The sequence below is a fragment of the Homarus americanus genome, unplaced genomic scaffold (assembly GCF_018991925.1).
Source record: "Homarus americanus isolate GMGI-L3 unplaced genomic scaffold, GMGI_Hamer_2.0 scaffold51859, whole genome shotgun sequence".
In the NCBI taxonomy this organism is placed as follows: domain Eukaryota; kingdom Metazoa; phylum Arthropoda; class Malacostraca; order Decapoda; family Nephropidae; genus Homarus; species Homarus americanus.
Window position 1 is genome coordinate 10,161,178 of NW_024711292.1, and position 21,814 is coordinate 10,182,991.

General features: G+C 38.9%; 1 protein-coding gene across 2 annotated transcripts in view; it reads right to left on the minus strand.

Annotated features, from left to right (window-relative positions):
* LOC121878144 (sorting nexin-17-like) overlaps nt 1–21,814 on the minus strand; it is a 159,951-nt gene that overhangs the window by 89,622 nt on the left and 48,515 nt on the right. For both annotated transcript variants that reach the window (XM_042384288.1, XM_042384202.1), the window contains exon 6: nt 3,186–3,348. In XM_042384288.1, coding sequence (XP_042240222.1) covers nt 3,186–3,348 — 163 coding nt within the window. The remainder of the gene's footprint in view (nt 1–3,185; nt 3,349–21,814) is intronic.

Here is a 21,814-nt window from a genome sequence, read left to right on the forward strand (position 1 = left end):
TCCACTGCATTTTTAATATTATATTTCTTCCCAAATTCACAAGCTGATAACACTTCACGGTTGTGGGGTGGTGAGGTGCTAGGAGTCAGGTCGTCTACCATCTCCTCCTCTTCCTCCTGGTTAGCTGGTAGAGACTGGTCACTGTCAGAGTTCTGCCTCAATTTGTTGAAACTCAACTAATGAGTCTGTCTGCTGACGAAAGTCTTATAGAGTGACTGATAGTAGAATAGTATAGCATTACTGATGAATTCGTGGTCAAGCGGCTGCAGAAGCGAAGTGGTGATAGGAGGAAGGAAGATAACTTGTACAAAAGGGTGGTGTCCAATTAGAAACTTAGTGTGTCCAGGAGCATTACCCATCACCAGGATCACTTTGAAGTCAATGTTCTTCCTCCGGCAGTACTGTTGGGCGTCAGGAACAAAGTGCTTGTCAAACCAATCGGTGCATAAATGTAACAGCACCATTTGCATTATATAAATATTCACTCAAATGTATAATACTTAAATGTATAATACCAAATTATTCGCTAAGTTATTCAACAATGACTTGGTAGTTATTCACTAAGTTATTCAACAATGACTCAGTAGTTATTCAAGATGCACTTGCTTGCTACAGGGAGATTTACAATGAAAAGAAAAAGCAAACTGTGCAGTCTAAATTGGACATATTTTTTAAGAAGTCCCCCATTGCTATTTCCTCATGCCCCACCACTGCTGCCTCTTCACTCCATAAAGATGATCCAATACCTTCAACAAGCAAGTATATTAGACTGTCTGAAGAAAGCGAGCTTGATGACCCATCCAGCCCTGTCTCCTCCTCTGCTTCATCCAATTAATGTAGTCTCCATGCTTAATTAAAAAATTATTGAGGTCCTGTGTGCATTCAGCTGACTACATTAAAGGTAAGTGCACAGTAACACTTTATTAATTTATCATTATTGAATACTTTTACTGTACTGTATTTCATTTTAGAATTTCTATGTATTACGTTCGCCTTTTTGACTTACGACCAAATCAACTTACGACCTGGTCGTCGAGACGGAACCCCGTCGTAAGTCAAGGAGAGAATGTATAGGTATACCTTAGTGCACTAAGTTGGTATAAGTTGCTATTCTTGGTTTTGACAATTAGCACCATTCCTTGAAACCTAACCCTCACAAATAGCAAGGGTTTACTGTGTTGAAATTTTTTGTGTTGGGTAAATAGTTTGGTCAAATATATTTAAACACTAATAGTCAAAAGTGCGTTGAACAAACCCACGTTGGGCGAGGGTTCACTGTAAAAGTGTACATAACAATCACCTCGGTAAAAACAGTTGTTGACAACCAGACTTAAGTCTAATTTTCAACCCAGGGAGTTCTGTTTCTTATTTATTCATTGTTGATGTAATAGTTTTAATAACCTTGTTAAACACTTAAATATTTAGTTGCTGAAGCACAATAATAACTGTTTTCGTCCCCCCCCCCAATAGATTCACATTTTAGGACTGGGGTCTGCCCCAATTAGTATAATGTAAGGTAGCTAGTTTCAGAAGTACATTCACACATTCTCCCTTCATTCCTCATCAGTTATATATCCTTACTGTCATAAGAAGATGCATTCCGCTCTTTAGCACTTCACATTCACAAGGTTACAAATAATTATCTGGTTTGCCTCTGGCAATTCACACTATTTATATTTAATCCAATTACAATGACATAATAATCAAGGTCATCTAAAACGAGTGGGACTGTGGGCAGATTCAATATGCAGTACAAGGGATTCTCCAGGAACATAACCCCTTAGAAATAAAGGGCTTCCTGTACATTGTCTGAATGTAAAGTAATGTATGCAGGAATAACATTGGAGGAATGGGGAAAAAAGTGAGGATCATTTAATATTTCTATCAATAATCATCTTCAATGTTTTATGGCCATCTTCCACACCTGCATGAGCAAGTTGTGATTACCTGATGGATGAAAACAAAACAGAAAATTACAACCCCCCCCCCCTCCAATCAATCACCAGATCGGTGATACGAGTGCCACTGGGAATACTGAAGCAAAATTTACAGCTGGATGACCTTCCTACCACTAACCTACAGGGTGGGAACGACTGGCAAGGCAGGGTCGCAACTCTTGGAGGTAATCTAAGACTACAGACAACCCTCGTTAAATCGGTCCCCTTTACAGGTAATCCGGATTTCGGATAAATCGGACGAAATCTGAACTAAGCAAGGGACTGTCCGTATCAAATTTTTGGTTCTGGGATTGTCCCAGTTGCAATTGGGGTTGCATTTTCAAATTCTGTGTCATTACTAAGGAATAACAAAGTATCTGGTGCACTGCACTCTAAGATTAAGAGAAAACGGAGGACTCAGGCGTCCTGGAGCGAGAAAAAACGGACTTCTATGACGGGGCACTCAAATAAACATACACATAGCTACATGTTTTGTGGACTACCCACTGTATAGTAACCCTTTTCATCACTTTGTAATAAACCTAGTCATGCCTATGTGTGTTTCTGATAATTTCCATAACATTATATCTTTAGTAAGTCTGAATGAGAGCGGTTGTACAAACACAAGCACTCACACTGACAGACTTGACAAGTTTTACCAACCATAAAGACAGCTGAAGCTTTAAACATCACTCACAATGGATCTTGCAAATTCCAACTGTAATCAGACATATCTAAGTTGCCTTAACAATTGCAACCCCAGTTGCTATATCAAATTCTGTGTCATTACTAAGGAATAACGAAGTCTCTGGTGCACTGCACTCCAAGATTAAGAGAAAACGGAGGACTCAGGCGTCCTGAAACGAGAGAAAACGGACTCCTATGACGGGGCACTCAAATAAACATACACATAGCTGCATGTTTTGTGGACTGCCCACTGTACAGTATCCTTTTCATCACTTTGTAATAAACCTAGTCATAATTACCATAACATTATATCTTTAGTGGGTCTGAATGAAAGCGGTTGTACAAACACAAGCACGTATCTAGGACATTAACCGGCGCATGACTGTATAATGCAATATTATGCAATATTAACCCCTAAATCGGTTAATTCGGACAATCGACTAAAACGGACACCCTTTCCCTCTATTAGTCCGTTTTAACGAGGGTCGACTGCACAATATTTTCTATAAATGAAATTATAGACTGATTGCCTCTAATTTGATAAAATTGTCTGGTACTAACTTCTCTTTTGGCTCCCTTTGCCTGGAGTGCTGCAAGTTGTCTCTGAATCTCACGGTTTGTTAAGATCCAACCTCGCTCCACATCCTGTACTGTCTGAGCATAGAGGAGATTCAATCCTACACGGTCACCCATGACATCAAGATCAATGCTTGGGTCCCAAAAACTGAAAGTAGAGTATTTTACAATTAAAACTATGAATATTAATTGGAAGAAAATGTGACACATTATATATAAAAAGAAGGGAGTTGGTTTAGACACAAAAATACTAAAAAGGTTATCAACCAATCAGAGTACCATCCTCATATCTGAAGGTTGGCAACCAGTCATCCACTCTTAAATGTTTTTGGGCTGTTTTTACCAAATCCTTTAAGGGTTTGTATATCTCTGGGAACCCAGTTTTTAATTTCATTCATCCATTCCAGTCTCTACTTTTCCCTGGTCTTCCTACCCTCTACTTTGCCCATTAATATTTCTGTTGTTCTCCCTAATTATATGACCAAAGTATCTTATTTTTATTTTTCTGTACATTTCAAGTACAGGGTGCTCCTCTACCTGAGAACGTTCAACTTACTCTTACAAACTTTCAGATACAAACATCATCACTGAAGGGGGTTACCTGCCAGAACAGGTGTCTAATGTGGATGAGACTGGATTATTTTGAAGAAAATTCCAGATAGAACAAACATTACCTAAGAGGAGAAGAGTGAGCCCAGTTTTAAGGCTGTATTAAAGGGTATAACTGTACTAAATATCCATAATCTTTTCATTTTTTACAATATGTTTTGTATCTACAAGAGTAAAGTTGGACTTACAAACAATTGGACTTACAAACAAGCCTCAGGAACGTAACTCGTTCGTAAGGGGAGGAGCACCTGTATTTCCCTTGAAGTTTTTGCTAATCTTAGTACAGTACTACTTCAATTGTTTTCCTGTCAGTGTAGCTTATTCTTAGCATCACATTTCAAAAGACTCCAACCTCTTTTTGGTGTCTGCCAAAAGTATCCACACTTCTGACCCATACATCACTCCTTGCCATTGACAGTAGACAATCATTTTACCATGCTTAAGCCCTAAGCATGGTTGCCCCCCCCCCCTTCCCCCAGGAGAAAAAAAATTATATAACGAGCTCGTAACACAAAAATAATAGTAAAAAGACATTTAAAAAGAAAAGAAAAAGTTTCATCTACACCACGAAGATGCCGGAAAACCAGCTTTTTGAAGCGAGACATTGTATGAGTATGGAAACACAGAAGAAGGCAAAACATTCCACAGTTTGGCTGTGTGAGGAAAGAAGGATGTACTATAACAGGTTATTCTAGTGTGACCGACATCCACAGAAAAACGGTGGGCAGCGCAGGCAAGGCGAGTGTTACGAGACCATGGCCGTGCTGGCGGTACACAGGATGCCCAAATCCACCGAACATTGCCCGATAAAGTACCTGTAAAAGAGTGAGAGTGAAGCAACATTGCAGTGAAGAGAAAGAGAAGAAAGATTATCAACCAAAGAAGGAGAATTAATAAGACGAATTGCCTTTGATTCTACCCTATCTAAAAGTTGGACAGAAGAAAAGCCACCCCAGCTATGAGAGCAGTACTCCAAGTTAGGATGAATGAATCCCTTATACTGTATACTTGAAGCAACTGCTCAGAAGTGAAGTAGCTACAGCATCTGTACAGCATTCCCAGATTTCAGGAGGCAGCTTTAGCAATGTTGAGGATGTGAGGCTTCCATGACCTATTAGAGGAAATGGTGAGGCCTAGCATATCTATTTTAGAATTTGGTAGAATGATTACATCCTGAAATGTGATTGGTGGGAGATCATTTAATTTGGAAAGTGTAATTGGTAAATACTGTGTGTTATTACTATTGAATTTAACCAAGTTTCTACCTCCCCATTCGGAGATGCTGCACAGATCCGCATTGATAGATGTAATAATATCAGCTCTAGAAACAGATCTAGTTTGAGAATTAGGGGGAAGGGGAAAATGTGAAGAAGGGTGAAGAGTAGGATCATCAGCGTAAGAATGGATAGAATTTATCGTGGTGTGAAGTAAACCATTGATAAAAAGAAGGAAGAGAGTAGGAGAAAGCAGAGAGCCCCATGGGACACCACTATTGGTAGAGAAAGAACAAGAGATCGATCCCTCGACAGCAACTGCCATGCATCAGATCTCAAGGAAGCTAGAAATTAGAGAACAAAGTGGGGGAGAGAGACCACAAGAGGGAAGTTTAGAAAGTAAAGACTTGTGCCATACCCTGTCAAATGCTTTGGAGATGTCGAGGGCCACGACGAAAGTTTCCCAATAATCCCTAAGACAGGATGACCAAAGATGGGTGCAGTAGGAGAGCAGATCACCAGTAGATCTCACCTGGCAAAAGTCATACTGGTGACCCAACAAAAGCGAATGGCATTCAAGGTGAAGGAGAAAATGAGAGTTCAATATAGTTTCGAAAATCTTAGAGTGGGATGAAGTAAGGGCAATGGGGTGATAGTTAGAGGGATTAGAGTGGTCACCCTTCTTCGGGATGGGCTGAACCAAAGCATCCTTCCAAGAAGAAGGAAAAGTTTAGGTTTTGAGGCAAAGGCAAAAGAGGCGGACAAGCACAGGGGCCAGAACTTCAGCACACTTCCTCGACAACACACCAGCAACCCTATGATTGGAGATTATAGGAAAATGCATAGGTTTGGTAGGAGGAGCAGCAGTAGGAGGGATAGAGTTGGAATCGTCTAAGGTGGAGCTAGAGGAGAATAAGGTGCCAAAGAGATTGGTATTATCAGGGGGAGAATTGGCTATAGAGTTATCAGGTCGAAGAGAGGAGGAAAAGAGGGAGAGCAGAAGTTATTATAGATGTTTTTGGTTAAGGACCAGAAGGATTTACTAGAAGAAGAGTTAGTCAGGGCAGAGGTCTTTATTTTTATAAAATTCTGCTTGGCCCTATGAAGAATAGCCTTACAATGATGAATAGAAATAATGAAAGAGGAGTGGGTAATAGGAGAAGGAGATAGTTTCATAGCTTGATATGCCCTATCTCTCTCCCTACATGCAAGAGAAAAGGAGAGATCAAACCATGATTGTAAAGTGAAAGTTTTGGTAGATGGGATAAATGCGCTCATACCACCCTGTATAACTCCAGCAATGCTGTCAGCACATACCGAGGCGTCCCGAGTGGAAAAGCAACATTCATCCCAAGGAAAGTCAGAAGAATTCTCGCAAGGATTGTCAGTTAGCCCTCCGATAGTGCCATAGTTGGCGTTTAGAAGGGGGCGGGGTAAGTGGTCGTGCCCAGTTTGATTTAACCCTTTGAGCCTCGCATGATGCCATTGTGGCGTCGAACATAAATGACGAAAAAACTTACGCTCAGCCTCGCAACGCCAATGTGGCGTCTAATGTGCTATAATCTCAAATAACTCAATTCAGTGAAATTGACTGAACTTTGGAAGCCATTTGACAGTCGTCGTTTTCTTTGTGTGGGCCTTTATCACCTTCCCCAAGACAGTCTTGGTCATTATGTGCATGGCAGCGCAGCATGAAGCCAGTGTCGCTGTGGCTATTAGAGCAAGAGGAGGGTGCACTACTTGGCCCTTTAATTATTCCATGATTTTTTGTTTTATATTACAGTATTTTTCCTTATACCACGATATTCTACATGCATTGTTCTTTATTTTGGTATATATTACATACCAATGAACAGTATAATACAAGGAAAATGTGAATGGAAATCGAGATGTTACTTAACATTTTCCAACTTTTTCAACTTATACTAAAAAAAAGGAATGGGGGGCTTAAATTTCAAGAATGTTCAATTTTTTATGGTTTCATAAAAATTTTCAGACAATTTTACGCTACAAGAGACCCCCATTACAACTAATAAAACAATTCCAGGGCAGTGAAATGAGCCGTTAAAAAATTAATATTTTTTCAAAGATTTTTTGGCAAAAACCTCCAAGGCCAAGCTTAAGTTTTCATGAACTTCTGTGTTTCAGGCTCCAAGGCTGAGAGGGTTAATAGAATAAGATTGTGATCAGAAGACCTTAAGGGGGCAGAAATTGAGTATGAATAGTGTGAGAGAGGTAAAACAAAGATCATGACTGTCAGTAAGTTGATCGTGTATATCAGGGACGCATGTAAGGCGTTTAATTATTTGTTCCAGATCATTAATTAAGGAAAAAGAGAGTGCCTCAGCTCCACCTGGGTCATCCCTTGCAGACCCAGGCCACTCTCTGTGATGTACAGTTAACCCTCACTTTACGCGGTTAATGTAACCCGGAGGGTACCGCGGAAAGCGAGAAACGCGTAAAGTGAATAACATAACATATGGGATTAATTGAAATGGAGTCCAGGCCTATCCCCAAACTCCACTTTTTGACGACACATAACTATGTTGTAGTAAAAATAACATCTTAATTTTATGATGGTACATGCACACAATTAATACTTAAGAGAAATACAGTCGCCAAGTTAATGTCCATTCAAATAATGGACACGACTCCCTCCCCCTCTTCTCACACTACACTGCTGGCTCTTCCCTCTGAGAAATTTTGGGGGGAAAACCAGGTATAGTAATAAATAATACCTCAAACTAAAGTTAGGATAATATAATTGACATTGCTGGATTCCTTGTAAGACCAGGAATATTTTGAATATAAATGTCATATATTTTTCACAAAAGATAACATATTTACTCAGATTAAACATTACATCTAAAATTTGTATGTCTAATGCAAAATCTATGATGTTTATATTCAAAATGATCACCAAATTGTAAGAATTCCAGCAATGTAAATTATATTCTGGCCGGGTAATTTGTATGAATTTTATGAGCTAAAACAAATATCTTCAGTTAATAAAAAAAAAAAATATTCTTCACGACACTATCTGTCAATCAAAGTACCCCACCTTGCCTCCCCCCCTCTTCCAACCGCGCGGTCAGTCCCAACCCTCCCTTCAAGAGAATGAGTGGGTGAAAAAATAAATTTTAACATTTTGTATTAAATAATACCTCAGATTAAAGTTAGGATAATATAATTGACATTGCTGGATTCCTTGTAAGACCAAGAATATTTTGAATATAAACGTCATATATTTTGCACAAAAGATAACATACTTACTCAGAGTGAACATTTTATCTAAAAATTTTATGTCTAATGCAAAATATATGTTTATATTCAAAATGATCATCAAATTGTAAGAATTCCAGCAATGTAAATTATATTCTGGCCGGGTAATTTGTATGAATTTTATGAGCTAAAATAAAAATCTTCAGTAAATAAAAAAAAAATATTCTTCACACGGTAACAGATGGTCGGTCGCCGGTCCCTCCCTCCCTCCCCCCACCAACGTCCCTACTAGATAAATGTGTGGGAATACCAGACTGTTTACCTTTTTAGTAATAAATAATAAATCAGACTAAAGTTAGGATAATATAATTGACATTGCTGGATTCCTTGTAAGACCAGGAATATTTTGAATATAAATATAATATATTTTGCACAAAAGATAACATATTTACTCAAGAGTAAACATTATATCTAAAATTTGTATGTCTAATGCAAAATCTATGATGTTTATATTCAAAATGATCATCAAATTGTAAGAATTCCAGCAATGTAAATTATATTCTGGCCAGATAATTTGTATGAATTTTATGAGCTAAATAAAAAAGTTATACTTCACCGTGTAAAGGGGTACACCCACCGCGGAATGTGAGCATCCTGGGTTCTGGCAGGGCACCGCGTAAACGTGGAAACGCGGAATGTGGGACCGCGTAAAGTGAGGGTTGACTGTACATTGAAATCCCCTAGGTAGAGGATCTCGGTGTTGGGGTGTGTGGATAGCAACAACTCATGGCAAGAAGTGATAGTAAAAGAGTTCTAAATAGTTGATAGAGTAGGGAGAACAGTATAGGAAACAAAGAAAAATAGTCAGAGTTGGTAGAGATATTTTGAGCCAGATGACATCATAAAGAGAAGATTCAAGATCCGTGAGCCGAGCTATAGGTGTAAGTGCATTGCAGTAGGCACATACACCTCCCTTAGAATGGAAAGAGGTATAAAGGTTTGGGTGAAGCTGCTTTGGTCAGTCAGAGATCAGATAGTAGTAAGAGGTTGGGGGAAGAGGTTAATAGATGGTGTTCCACAGAAAGAAAATTGGATCTCAGGCATTGAATGTTGGAAAAATGAAGTGTGAAAAAAGTCGATCCTCCAGCAACCTCCAGTGCTACTCAGTAATGGCTACTTGTGAACAGGGCTGTGCCCTTCAGAGGGCCGAGTTAGAGAGGGCCAAGGAAGAAACCTTGAAAATAAAGGAAGTGATAGCGAGGATGGAGGAAGAAACGAGACAAGGAAAGCCCGTGTCTGACGAAAACTCAGGCGGATGGAAGGTTGTGAGGAGAGGGATGACCAAACTGGTGGTGAAAAAACACACCAAGGATACGACAACAACAGCTAAGTGAGTACCAACTTTTTCAGTCCTTTCATAGACGAATTGGATGTTAGCACAGACAGGGACAAGACAAGGAAGGTACAAAAACCTTAATTGTTGGCGATTCCCAGGTACGGTACCTGGAAAGAGCTTTTTGTGGTAAAAATAAAAATAGGATGAGGGTGCGTTTGCCAGGAGCTGGGGTGGGGGATATAGTTGACAGGATGGACAATATCTTGTCTGGTAATGGGAAAAAAAAAACCATTATCTGCCTTAGTCCAAGAGGCAATGATATTGGCCGGTGTAGGAGTGAGGAGCTTCTTGATAAGTTCAAGACAGCTATAGAACGTATTAGGTCAAAGGGAGGGATCCCTATCATATGTGGTGTCCTGCCTAGAAGGAGAGTTGGCAATGAATGGTTGTCAAGGGCAGTTGGTGTCAACGGCCGTCTTGACAGATTTTGCAAGTCAATATCAGTCCCATTCATTGACAACTGGGACAACTTCTATGGCAGAAGGGACCTTTATGATAGGGACGGGGTGGCAATCCTGGCTGGCTCTCTTGAGAGGGCATTTCAAAAGATGTCAAAGTCTTTAAACTGCTAGGAGAACATATGAGCACAGGGTGGTGGAGACTGCAGTGGGAGCTGGTAAACAAAGTGAAAGGTTACAGGGAAATAGTGCCAGGAATTATGACAAAACTAAATTAGGCAGGGAGTTAAAACGTAAACGCGACAAAGAGAGGGCTCAGAACACGATTAACTTAAATGTCTACTACACAAACAGTAAAAGTATGAGAAACAAAATGAATGAAATCAGGGCGTTGGTATGTACCGAAAAAATCGATATAATAGCATTCACCGAAACATGGATAAACCTAGACTCACGTGAGTTACCTGTCGAATGCCAAATTGCAGGTTACAAATTATTCCATACCGATAGGCAGATTAGGAAAGGAGGCGGAGTAGCAATCTATGTTAGGGATAATCTGAAGTGTGAAATAAATAAGGAAATAAAAGCTGAACTGAATACAGAAACAAGTTGGATAGAAGTTATTGATGGTAGGGAAAAATTAATCACAGGAGTTATATATAAACCTGCTAATCTTGATAGAGTTAATGAGCGACTTATTTGGGATGAAATGCGCAGTGCTTCCATACATAGCAAAGTCTGTACAGTAGGCGACTTTAACTTTAGCCAAATAGATTGGATTGACCTTACGGGTAACTCAGAATCAGAGGATTTTCTTGAAACAATCCAGGACTGTTTCCTAAGCCAACATATAACCGAACCCACCCAGGGTAATAATATACTCGATTTAGTTCTGTCAAACAGAGAAAGCCTCATTAGTAATGTCGAGGTAGGGAACAAACTTGCGTTCAGCGATCACAAAGAAATTAGATTCCAGTTAGAATTTCAGGGCAGCCGCAAGGAAAATTCCACTACAGTTCCAGATTTCAGAAGGGCAAAATTTGATAGATTGAAGAGGCAGCTGAGAGAAGGGGTATCACACTCTTGGGGGTGAATTACATGACCTCACACAATGTACCCACAGAGGGCGACCTCACCTTACCTGGAGACCTGACGGTTGGGGATGACTTGATAACGAGATCTGAGGTTGACGAGTTCCACAACAATTTAAATAATGAGTTACTTCATGCACAAAGGCAGAACATACCATACAGAAAACTCAGATCAAACAACAATGACCCTAAATGGATAAATAATTATTTAAAGAATATTATTGGACAAAGGAAGGCTGTAGGTAGAATAAATCATGGTGAAGTTCACCTCCGAGATAATTATAAGGTATTGGCCGGTAGGGTTAAGACCGAGATAAGAAAAGCAAAGAGGAATAATGAACTGAAGGTAGCAAGGGAGGCAAAGTCAAACCCCAATGGATTCTATCAAATGTATCAAATTAAAACACGAGAAAAGATTGGACCAATACATTCAGATACCGGCGAGCTAACTGATAACGAAGGAGAAATAAGCAATAATCTGAATAAATAATTTTCAACAGTTTTCACCACCGAAAATTTAAACATGATAACCGAGGCACCAACTCTATACAGAGATAGTGAAGAAAATAAATTTAGCGAGATAGTAGTGACTAGTAACGATGTTAGTAAGCAAATAGACAAACTAAAGCCTAATAAGTCACCAGGTCCCGATGAGATATTTGCCAGAGTATTAAAGGAATGTAAGGAAGAGCTTAGTATGCCCTTGGCAAAGCTTATTAACATGTCCTTCAAAAACGAGTGTACTGTAGTACCAGAATCCTGGAGGATAGCGAATGTAACACTGATTTTCAAGAAGGGAGATAGATCACTATCTTCTAACTACTGTCCAATCAGTCTAACATCAATTGTAGGCAAATTACTGGAAGCAATAATTTCAAAACATAATCGAAATCACCTGGAGAAGCACAAGTTGATCAATGATTCCCAACATGGCTTCACAAGCGGACATTCATGTCTAACTAATCTATTAACATTCTTTTCATCTGTTTTCGAATCAGTGGATAAGGGGCACAATTATGATGTGGTATATCTCAACTTTAGCAAAGCCTTCGACAGAGTCCCCCACGAAAGACTAATAAGAAAAGTGGAGGCTCATGGCATTAAAGGAGATATTCTAAAATGGATTAGGGCATGGCTACAGGACAGGAAACAGCGAGTGAGCATTAACGGCACTAAATCCGATTGGGGCAACGTAACTAGTGGAGTTCCCCAAAGCTCAGTACTTGGACCATTATTATATATTATATACATAAATGACATAGATATTGGCATAGACAGCAACATAAGTAAATTTGCTGATGACACTAAAATAAGGCGTGTAATTAAATCTGACGAGGACTCCGCAAAACTACAGGAAGATCTAAACAAATTTTTTGAATGGTCTGAAAAATGGCAGATGAAATTCAATGTGGACAAATGTAAAGTACTTAGTATAGGAGATGTAAACAGGGATACCAGATACCAGATAAACAATGATGTTATTGAGAAATCTGACTGCGAGAAAAATTTAGGAGTAATGATAAGTAGGAATCTTAAGCCATGTAAACAATGTGTATTTGCTCAAAAAGAGGCTAATAAAGTACAGTACAGTCTCTCCTCGACTTACGACGGGGTTCCGTCCCGACGACCAGGTCGTAAGTCCAAAAGGCAAAAAAAATACATAGAAATTATAAAATGGGTGTCTCTATTTCTTCTCAGCAACACGAGAACTCTCACTTTTACGCTTGCCAGCCATTTTAAAGGGAATTACAAAAAAAAAATTTGTCAGTAAACAGCGCGATCACTAACGTCGGGACTCGAAAATACGTAACGTGAAAAATATTTTCTACGACCATGGCCGTCATATGTCCGGGTTGACCCAAGTCGAATACATCGTAAGTCGAAGAGAGACTGTACTTGGGTTCATAAAAAGGAGTGTCAGTTACAAGACTAGCGAGGTCATCTTAAAATTATATCTTGCGCTTGTGAGACCTCAGTTGGCTTAAGCAGTTCAATTCTGGTCACCGTATTACAGAATGGATATAGAATCCTTGGAAAGAATTCAGAGGAGAATGACAAGACTAATCCCGGGCATTAGGAACCTTGAGTACAGAGACAGGTTAAAGAATCTTAATTTGCACGCCCTCGAGAGACGTAGAGTGAGGGGCGATATGAGAGAAGTGTATAAATGGAAGTCAGGGCTGAACAAAGGGGACATTACAAAGGTACTCAAACTATCCAACCAGGAGCAAACTCGTAACAATGGTTTTAAATTAGACAAATTTAGATTTAGACGCGAAATAGGTAAACATTGGTTTGGAAATAGAGTAGTGGACGAGTGGAACAAGTTACCAAATATCATCATTAACTCGAATACGCTGGATAGCTTCAAACATAGGTTGGATAGATATATGAGCAATAGAGGTTGGGTGAAAATGGGACTGCCCAGTATGGGCCAATAGACCCCTGCTGCAGTTTCCTCCATTCTTATGTTCTTAACCTTCCCGACCAGTGGGACCCATCTGAGAAGGCCCCATTTCAATATTGTCAACTGACATCATAGGGGAATAAAAGAATACAGTGACCCCTCGTTTAACGAACGCCTCGGTTAACGAAATTTCGGTTAACGAACTGCCTTCCATTAGGATCTTCAATTCGGTTAACGAACAAAAATTCGGTTAACGAATTTCTTACGAACCGACCTCAACATGTTTTCGCTTGCACTGACAGGGCAACCAGCTTTAGTATCAGTCCGCCAATACATTAATCGGTTCAAGGGCTTAAATTCCTTACTATTTTAGTAAATATCAAGAAGTTTATACTATTCAATAATTTTAAAAGTTTAATATTCAATTTTTTAGTTATTTTAACAATTATTGAACATAATTGAAGGTAAAGTGACTAGTTTAATGCGCGGCATCCAGCCTCTTAACACAGCAAACAGGCGTTAGTCTCTCTCTGTTTTCACTGGAGGTAACATCTTGCTTGAGACTCTTCAACTAAACGCTTTTATTCTGTGTTTCCAAGCAAATTATTGGTCATTTTGAAATATATTTTACATATTGACAATATATAATGCAGTGCAGTGTTGATTTAAAGAAAATAATCTTGAAATACACCAAGAGAACTAAAATTTTATGGGTGAAATGGTGCCATGGGGTGACTTCTCTTCCACCCCAATGCCTTCTATTCTTCCTTCTCCTCCACCCCCATTCTAATTCCCATCATCATCCAGGAGCCTTCTACATACACACCTCAAAGTAAGTGAAATTTCTACCATTTCTGTTGAATTTAGGCAATTTTCGGTGAGCTGGAACCAATTACCCAAAAACCCATTGAAACAATGGTTTCGGTTAACGAACTTTCGGTTAACGAACGACCTTCTGGAACGGATTGAGTTCGTTAACTGAGGGGTCACTGTATACAGAATAGAACAGATAAAGAGTGAGTATGGTTATATATGCTGTGTTGTCAATAGTAAGAGAGACAATTGAGACCCTGCAATTGTGTGTAAATGAGACAAAGACAGATTAGCAACCTGGGACTTGGTCACAATTTTCGTGATGCCATATGGTAGCAGGCTCTACCATTAGACAATAATTATGCTTCCAATATCTTCCCAGGCAGTAGTACCTCTCTGCTTGTCTAGTGGTTAACTATAACAAATTTCAGGCATACTCAATAAATGCCTGTCTGTCAGGGGTGTGGAGTGGTGGTGTTAAAATTTTGGCTGGCTAGGTTCAAGTGAGCTGTGTGGCTGGGTCGTGTGTGTTCAATTACCCTTCTTACAAATATTTATGGCACTTGATACAGCTTATAACTTTTTGTGCGGCTGTCCACCCGTTGCAAAGTTGCCATATTCTTTATTTTACTTATAACTACTAAATAACTCGGTAAAATGGCGTGATTAAAATTTAAAACTTAATAGATGATAAGAATGATTCGTGCGTGATGAATGTAATTTGCCAAGGTAATTTATATAAAGCCACCCTCCGTGTGGGTGACAGCAGTGCACATAATATAAAGTGGTCAAACTCACAAATTCAAGGTCAAATCTTGGAATTACTGTAAAGTACACTGTACATAAAGTACTTTTAATTCTGAAAACATACATATTTTATAAACAGCTGGAGTTAGAAATTGATAATAAAGATGTTGAACAGTTGGTTGAAAGTGTAGCAGAAGAGCTCAGTAACAAGGATCTTATTGAACTAGATGCACAAAAAATTGCAGAGGAAGAAGAGAGACGAAATGCAGAAGAACTTGCACCCCCCAAAAAGTTTTCAGTGAAACAAATGGCAGAGGCATTTGCTACAATTAATAAAGGAATGCAAATGTTTGATGGCATGGATCAAAATTATGAGCGTTATGCCAAAGTTGACAGAATGATCCAAGATGCACTTGCTTGCTACAGAGAAATTTATAATGAAAAGAAAAAACAAACTGTGCAGTCTAAATTAGACATCTATTTTAAGAAGTCCCCCAGTGCTGTCTCCTCACGCCCCACCAGTGCTGCCTCTTCACTCCCTCAAGATGATCCAATACCTTCAAAAAGCAAGTTTCCACAGTACATAAACCTGTCTGAAGAAAGCGACATTGATGACCCACCCAGCCCTGTCTCCTCCTCTGCTTCATCCAATTAATATAGTCTCCATGTACCCTGTAAATAGAAAATTATGGGGGCCCCATGTGCATTCAGCTGACTACATTAAAGGTAAGTGCTCAGTCACACTGTATCCATTCCTCATTATTTATAACTTTTACTGTACTGTATTTCATTGTAGATTTATTTATTTATTTTTATTTTTTTTAAATTTGATTTTTTTTTTTTATCTGTCGGACTTACGACCAGTCGGACTTACGACATGGATTTGGGTCCCTAACCCCGTCGTAAGTCGGGGAGCACCTGTACGTAGCATTTTACACCCGCGCTCTCTGTTTACATCACACACGATTAGTTTGAAAAGCGTGGGAAGTTTTGAAGCGTCCTCAGTGATTTTTGCTTACCGTATATCTCGGCCTATAAGACGGAATTTGAACCATAAAAAAATCAACCCAAAGTTAGGGGGTCGTCTTAAGCACCAGATATAAAATTCTTACCTCTTAAATATTGCGGTTTAGCGAGTCAAGAGTGGTGATGGAAACATCGTAAACCACTCACAAGGTCCTACCACTAATTATTTTATACTGAAACTTACGTTTGGGAAGCTGGATAAAAATGAAAATTACCGGTATATTAAAATAACAAAAATGTATTATAAACCTGTCTAACATACCGTAAAAAGAACAATATACCCCAGTAATAACACAGCTGCTATCATCACCCCCACCCCATTTGCCAGTGACAAGAAAGGGAAAGTGACCTTGACTGTGACCGCCTGTGGATATTTTTAGCCGTCTTTGTGTTCGGAGGTGGTCAGTAATGCATATCTGTATATTTACTGATCATAATACTTTTCTCCTATAAAATAATTCATTTAAAATTTATTTTTTACAAAGAATATTCAGTAAATGACTGCGTTAATTCTTGAAACTACCGACAGTGGTAAATTTAGGATATAAATGATGAACAGAAGTCACGTCATGGATTCGGAGTTTGGTCCTTAATGATCACCATAAATGTCTGGTCAACTTCACCTACCAGGTATAATGGTAGCCTCCCTTTTTCGCGAAACAAGTACAGTGGGGTATGCTATAACGAACGGATCCCACTACGAATATTCCTATAACGAACGGTTTTACCTATAAAATTGAGAATGCTATAACGAACGCGGATGAATACGGGACTATTTCGCCTGACGCATGAATATTGTTGAACCGCGACCCACAACAAGAGCGTCAGGTGCCATCTTTGTCTCATTGTGTAGCCAGTGCACCACTGTTATTGTTGAAAATTCGTCTTTTGATGTGGAAATAGAGTTATTTGTATAAATATTTTGTTATACAAGTGTACAATTGTGACAATGAATCGTCCAAAGCGAGTGAGAAAGCTCATAACTCTTGAAACTAAGAAAGAAATCATAAAGAAACGTGAGGATGGAACAAGCATTGCAAAACTTAGTGATGAGTATGGGATGGCTAAATCGACTATATGTACGATTTTAAAGAATAAAGAGGAGTTGAAAACTGTGCAAGTGGCTAAGGGAATCTCTAGACTTAGCAAAGCAAGGTGTAATGTGATTGAGGGGACGGAAAATTTACTCTTAGTGTGGATAAAGGAGAACGAAATGGCAGGTGATAGCATTAGTGAAGCTATAATTTGTGAGAAGGCCAGACAATTGTTTGAGGACCTTAAAGCCAAGACTCCCAGTGCAAGTGATAGTGATGTGCCAGTGTTTAGGGGTACCAAGGGGTGGTTTACTGGTTTCAGAAGGAGAAATAAATTACATAGTGTTGTGAGACATGGTGATGCTGCTAGTGCAGATAAGGAAGCAGCTAAGGAACACCATGACATTTTTTTAATGTTATTAAAGAGGGAGGCTTTGTTTTTCAGCAGGTATTCAACTGTGATGAAACTGGACTTTTTTGGAAAAAAAATGCCTCGCCGTACATACATTACCAAAGAGGAAACTTCTGTCCCTGGCCATAAGCCAATGAAAGACAGGCTTACCCTCCTTCTTTGTGCTAATGCTTCTGGTGACTGCAAAATAAAGCCACTACTTGTGTACCATGCAGAAAACCCCAGAGCTTTCAAAAACATTAGGAAGACCCGCCTTGGTGTTATGTGGCGGTCAAACCCAAAGGCTTGGGTGACCAGGAATTTATTCTCTGAGTGGGTGATTGAGGTGTTTGGACCCAGTGTTCAGGAATACCTCAGGGAGAATAATCTTCCACTGAAAGCTTTGTTGGTGATGGACAATGCACCAGCCCACCCTCCTAATTTGATGGTTGAATTGCCAGAGGAGTTCAACTTCATCACTGTGCACTTCTTGCCACCCAACACAACACCTCTCATTCAGCCCATGGATCAACAGGTAATTTCAAACTTTAAGAAGCTGTACACAAATGCACTGTTTAGAAAATGTTTTGCGTCCACTTCTTCCAGTGATGTTAGCTTGAACGAATTTTGGAAGAGTCACTTCAATATAGCAGACGCTGTTTTTTTTAATTACCTCAGCCTGGAAAGAGGTTACTGTAAGGTGTCTTTGTGCTGCTTGGAGGCCATTGTGGCCTGAATGTGTCCTTCAAAGAGACTTTGAAGAGTTAGAGGGAGATGCTGTTGTACAAGAAATTGTGTGTCTGGGCAATTCCATGGGCCTGGAAGTGGATGATGATGATGTTGAGGAGTTGGTGGAAGAGCACAGTAAGGAACTGTCCACTGAGGAGCTGCTTGAGCTTCACAAAGAACAAAACGAGACACTGAAGCGGAGCTTAACTTCTGAGGAGTCAGGGGAGGAGGAGGACAAGGAGGAAAGCCGCATCATTCCAGCCAAAGATCTCAAGGATGCGTTCTTTTGCTGGAGCAAACTGTCCAAACTTGCTGAGGATTATCATCCTGATGTTGGTTCTGTGCAAAAGGCCATCAGTGTGTTTAATGACAATGTTATGAACTACTTTTGGAAGGTCCAGAAATCAAGGTTGAAGCAGCCAACCCTGGATTCCTTCTTTACAAAGGTAACAAAAGACCCTACAGACAAAGTGCCTGTGAGACAGTCACCAAAGAGGGCTAGGAAGGATGACTCCTCTCCTTCCACCTCTTCTCCATAATTCTCTCCTCCCCTCTCCCCCTCTGCATGCTGAACAACACTAAGGTAAGGTAAAGTACCGTATTTTTTAAATTTTCTGCAGAAAATTTTCAGTGTTAAGTGGTTGTATTTGGGGGCCTGGAACGGATTAATCCTATAACAAACAAATGCTCTAATGAACGAGGTTCTAGAACCAATTAGATTCGTTATAGCATACCCCACTGTATATAAATTAAAGAAAATACTTGCAGTGTGTTTAATATATTACAGTATATTATAAATAAATAAATAAACAAATAAATCGGTAAATCTATCTCAAGTAAATGAAAATATTTTACTCACACCGACATTAGTTCCAATTAAGTGAGTCACTAGTGTTTACACTACTGTGCACCAGCCGGTAAAATTTGATGCCAGTACTTGAAGTGAATTGGCCTTATTTTAAATAACCAACCATAAATAAATGGAAAAAGGAAAAAAATCAAAGGTGAGAAACATTATATTGTATGTATGTTGTGTTGTCAAAGGAAGAGAAACAATTGAAACTCTGCAATTGTGTGTAAATGAGGCAGAAAGATAAATCAGCAACCTAAGACTTGGTCACAATTTTCGTGATGCCATATGGAAGACAATACTGTACATTATGCTTCCAATATCTTCCCAGGCGGTAGTATCTCCCTGTTTGGTAGCTGCCTAAAACTTTTAGTAATATTACTTTGATACAACATGATAAATTAGACAAACAATAAAAATAAACAAACAAAAGTTATTTACCAAGACCTCTCTGAGAACAGAGGGTAAGAGATGGAGGGGAGGTAAGAAGGCTATTTATAGCCGGTCTTTGTGTCAAGACGACAGCACTATAAATATTTCATTTAAAATTTATATTTTTTACAAAGAATATTCAGTACATGACTGCGATTCTAAAATATTGTGAATATATATATATATATATATATATATATATATATATATATATATATATATATATATATATATATATATATATATATATATATATATATATATATATATATATATATATATATATATATATATATATATATATATATATATATATATATATATATATATATATATATATATATATGTATATATATATATATATATATATATATGTACAGTCATGCACCGTTTAACGTCCGACAGAACAATGTCCGATTGCATATACGTCCGTGGGCACCCCCCCCCCAAAGAGAGAGAGAAAAAAATAAGTGACGCCTGCTGGACCACCACTCCACGACCCCCTGACGAAGACACGATGATCCTCCCCATACTGGTTAGATATTATGTGTTAAAGGAATATGCTTCCTTACTTAGGCTTTTTTAAGCATTTGCCTACAGGTGAAATGTTAACCTACATCTATTGAGGATAAAATCTTTCACCTACAAATTGACAATAACACATTTGCTGTAATCAGACATATCTAGTTGCCTCAACAATTGCAACCCCAGTTGCAATTGGGGTTGCAATTTCAAATTCTGTGGCATTACTAAAAATAGTAAAGTTTCTGGTGCACTCTAAGATTAAGAGAGAAAACGGAGGACTCAGGCGTCCTGATATGAGAGAAAACGGACTCGTATGACGGGGGACCAAATTAAAAAAGCATAGCTGCATGTTTTGTGGACTACAGTATTATGCGTACCCTTTTCATCACTTTGTAATAAACCTAGCCATGCCTATGTGTGTTTATGATATTTACCATAACATTATATATATATTTAGTGGGTCTAAATGGTCGTAAAATGGGAAACTTGGGGTTGGGTCTTGGGTGCCTGAACCAATTAGAATAAATCCCATAGGTTCTGTACTTTCGTTATCGGCGGGTCCCAATTAGGCGCGATAACCAAGGGATGACTGTACTGTACTGTATATACTTGTGACACTGGCCAGTTGCTTCTGGTGTTATGGTACAGGGGTACCAAGTGACAGCACTAGGATCCCGCTTCCTCTATCAAGGAATAAACAATTAAAATTTAAATTGAAAAAAAAAAAAAATTCAAATAATGGGACCTAGCGAACCGAAATGTACCTAGAGCGGGCACAGTCACGTATGCATCTCGTATTCTTATAGATTGTGCGGCCAGGCGTACGTTATCTAGTGAATTTAGTCAATATTGTACAGTAACAATGGACCTAAGTGCAAACCTGTATTGTACATGTACTAAATGATTATGGTACTAAAATTGTTATGTCTACTGCAAATATAGCTTGTTTATACAGGTATTCAAATAAATTACTATCTTACAAGAATCCCTCCAATGTAAGTTATATTCACCCAGGTCGTTTGGGTGGCAAATTATGAGAAGAGCTTAGTCACTCTTAAGCAATGATAAATAAACACGCACACAGGCCTTCAGCGCCAACTGTCAAATCATATCTCAAATAAATAAACAAACAAACGCCAGACATTCTGTCACCTCACCTCCTGCCCCCTCCCACCTCCCTCCTTATGTTCCCAGACAAGTTAGGATAATATAATTTGCATTGCTGAAATCCTTGCAAGACAGAGATTAATTTGAATATAAGCGTCATATATTTTGTTCAAGATATAAAAAATGAAGTACATTAGTGTACAATACTGTAGTACATTTCATAAAAAGTTTTTCAACTGTATTTTTGGGTAGATTTACATAAATTTCTTCATTTATTTTCATCCATTTACATGCACACACCATACTAAAGGAACGTAAAAGAAATAAATGACCTTAGTGCAAAGCTGGAGTACACATGTACTAATTTGATTACGGTACTAAAATTGTTTTGTCTAGTGCAAATTATAACATGTTTATATTCAAATTAATCAGTATGTTACAAGAATCCCAGCAATGTTAATTATATTCACCCAGGTCATTTCACTGGCTTTTATAAGAAGCAGTCATAGAACTGATAAATGTACACGCGTTAGACCTGGGCCTGTGCCAACTGTCAAACGTACTTCCTCCCCACGCCCCCTCGCTCGCTTCCCATCCTCTCTCTCCCCCACCTGCCCGGCGTT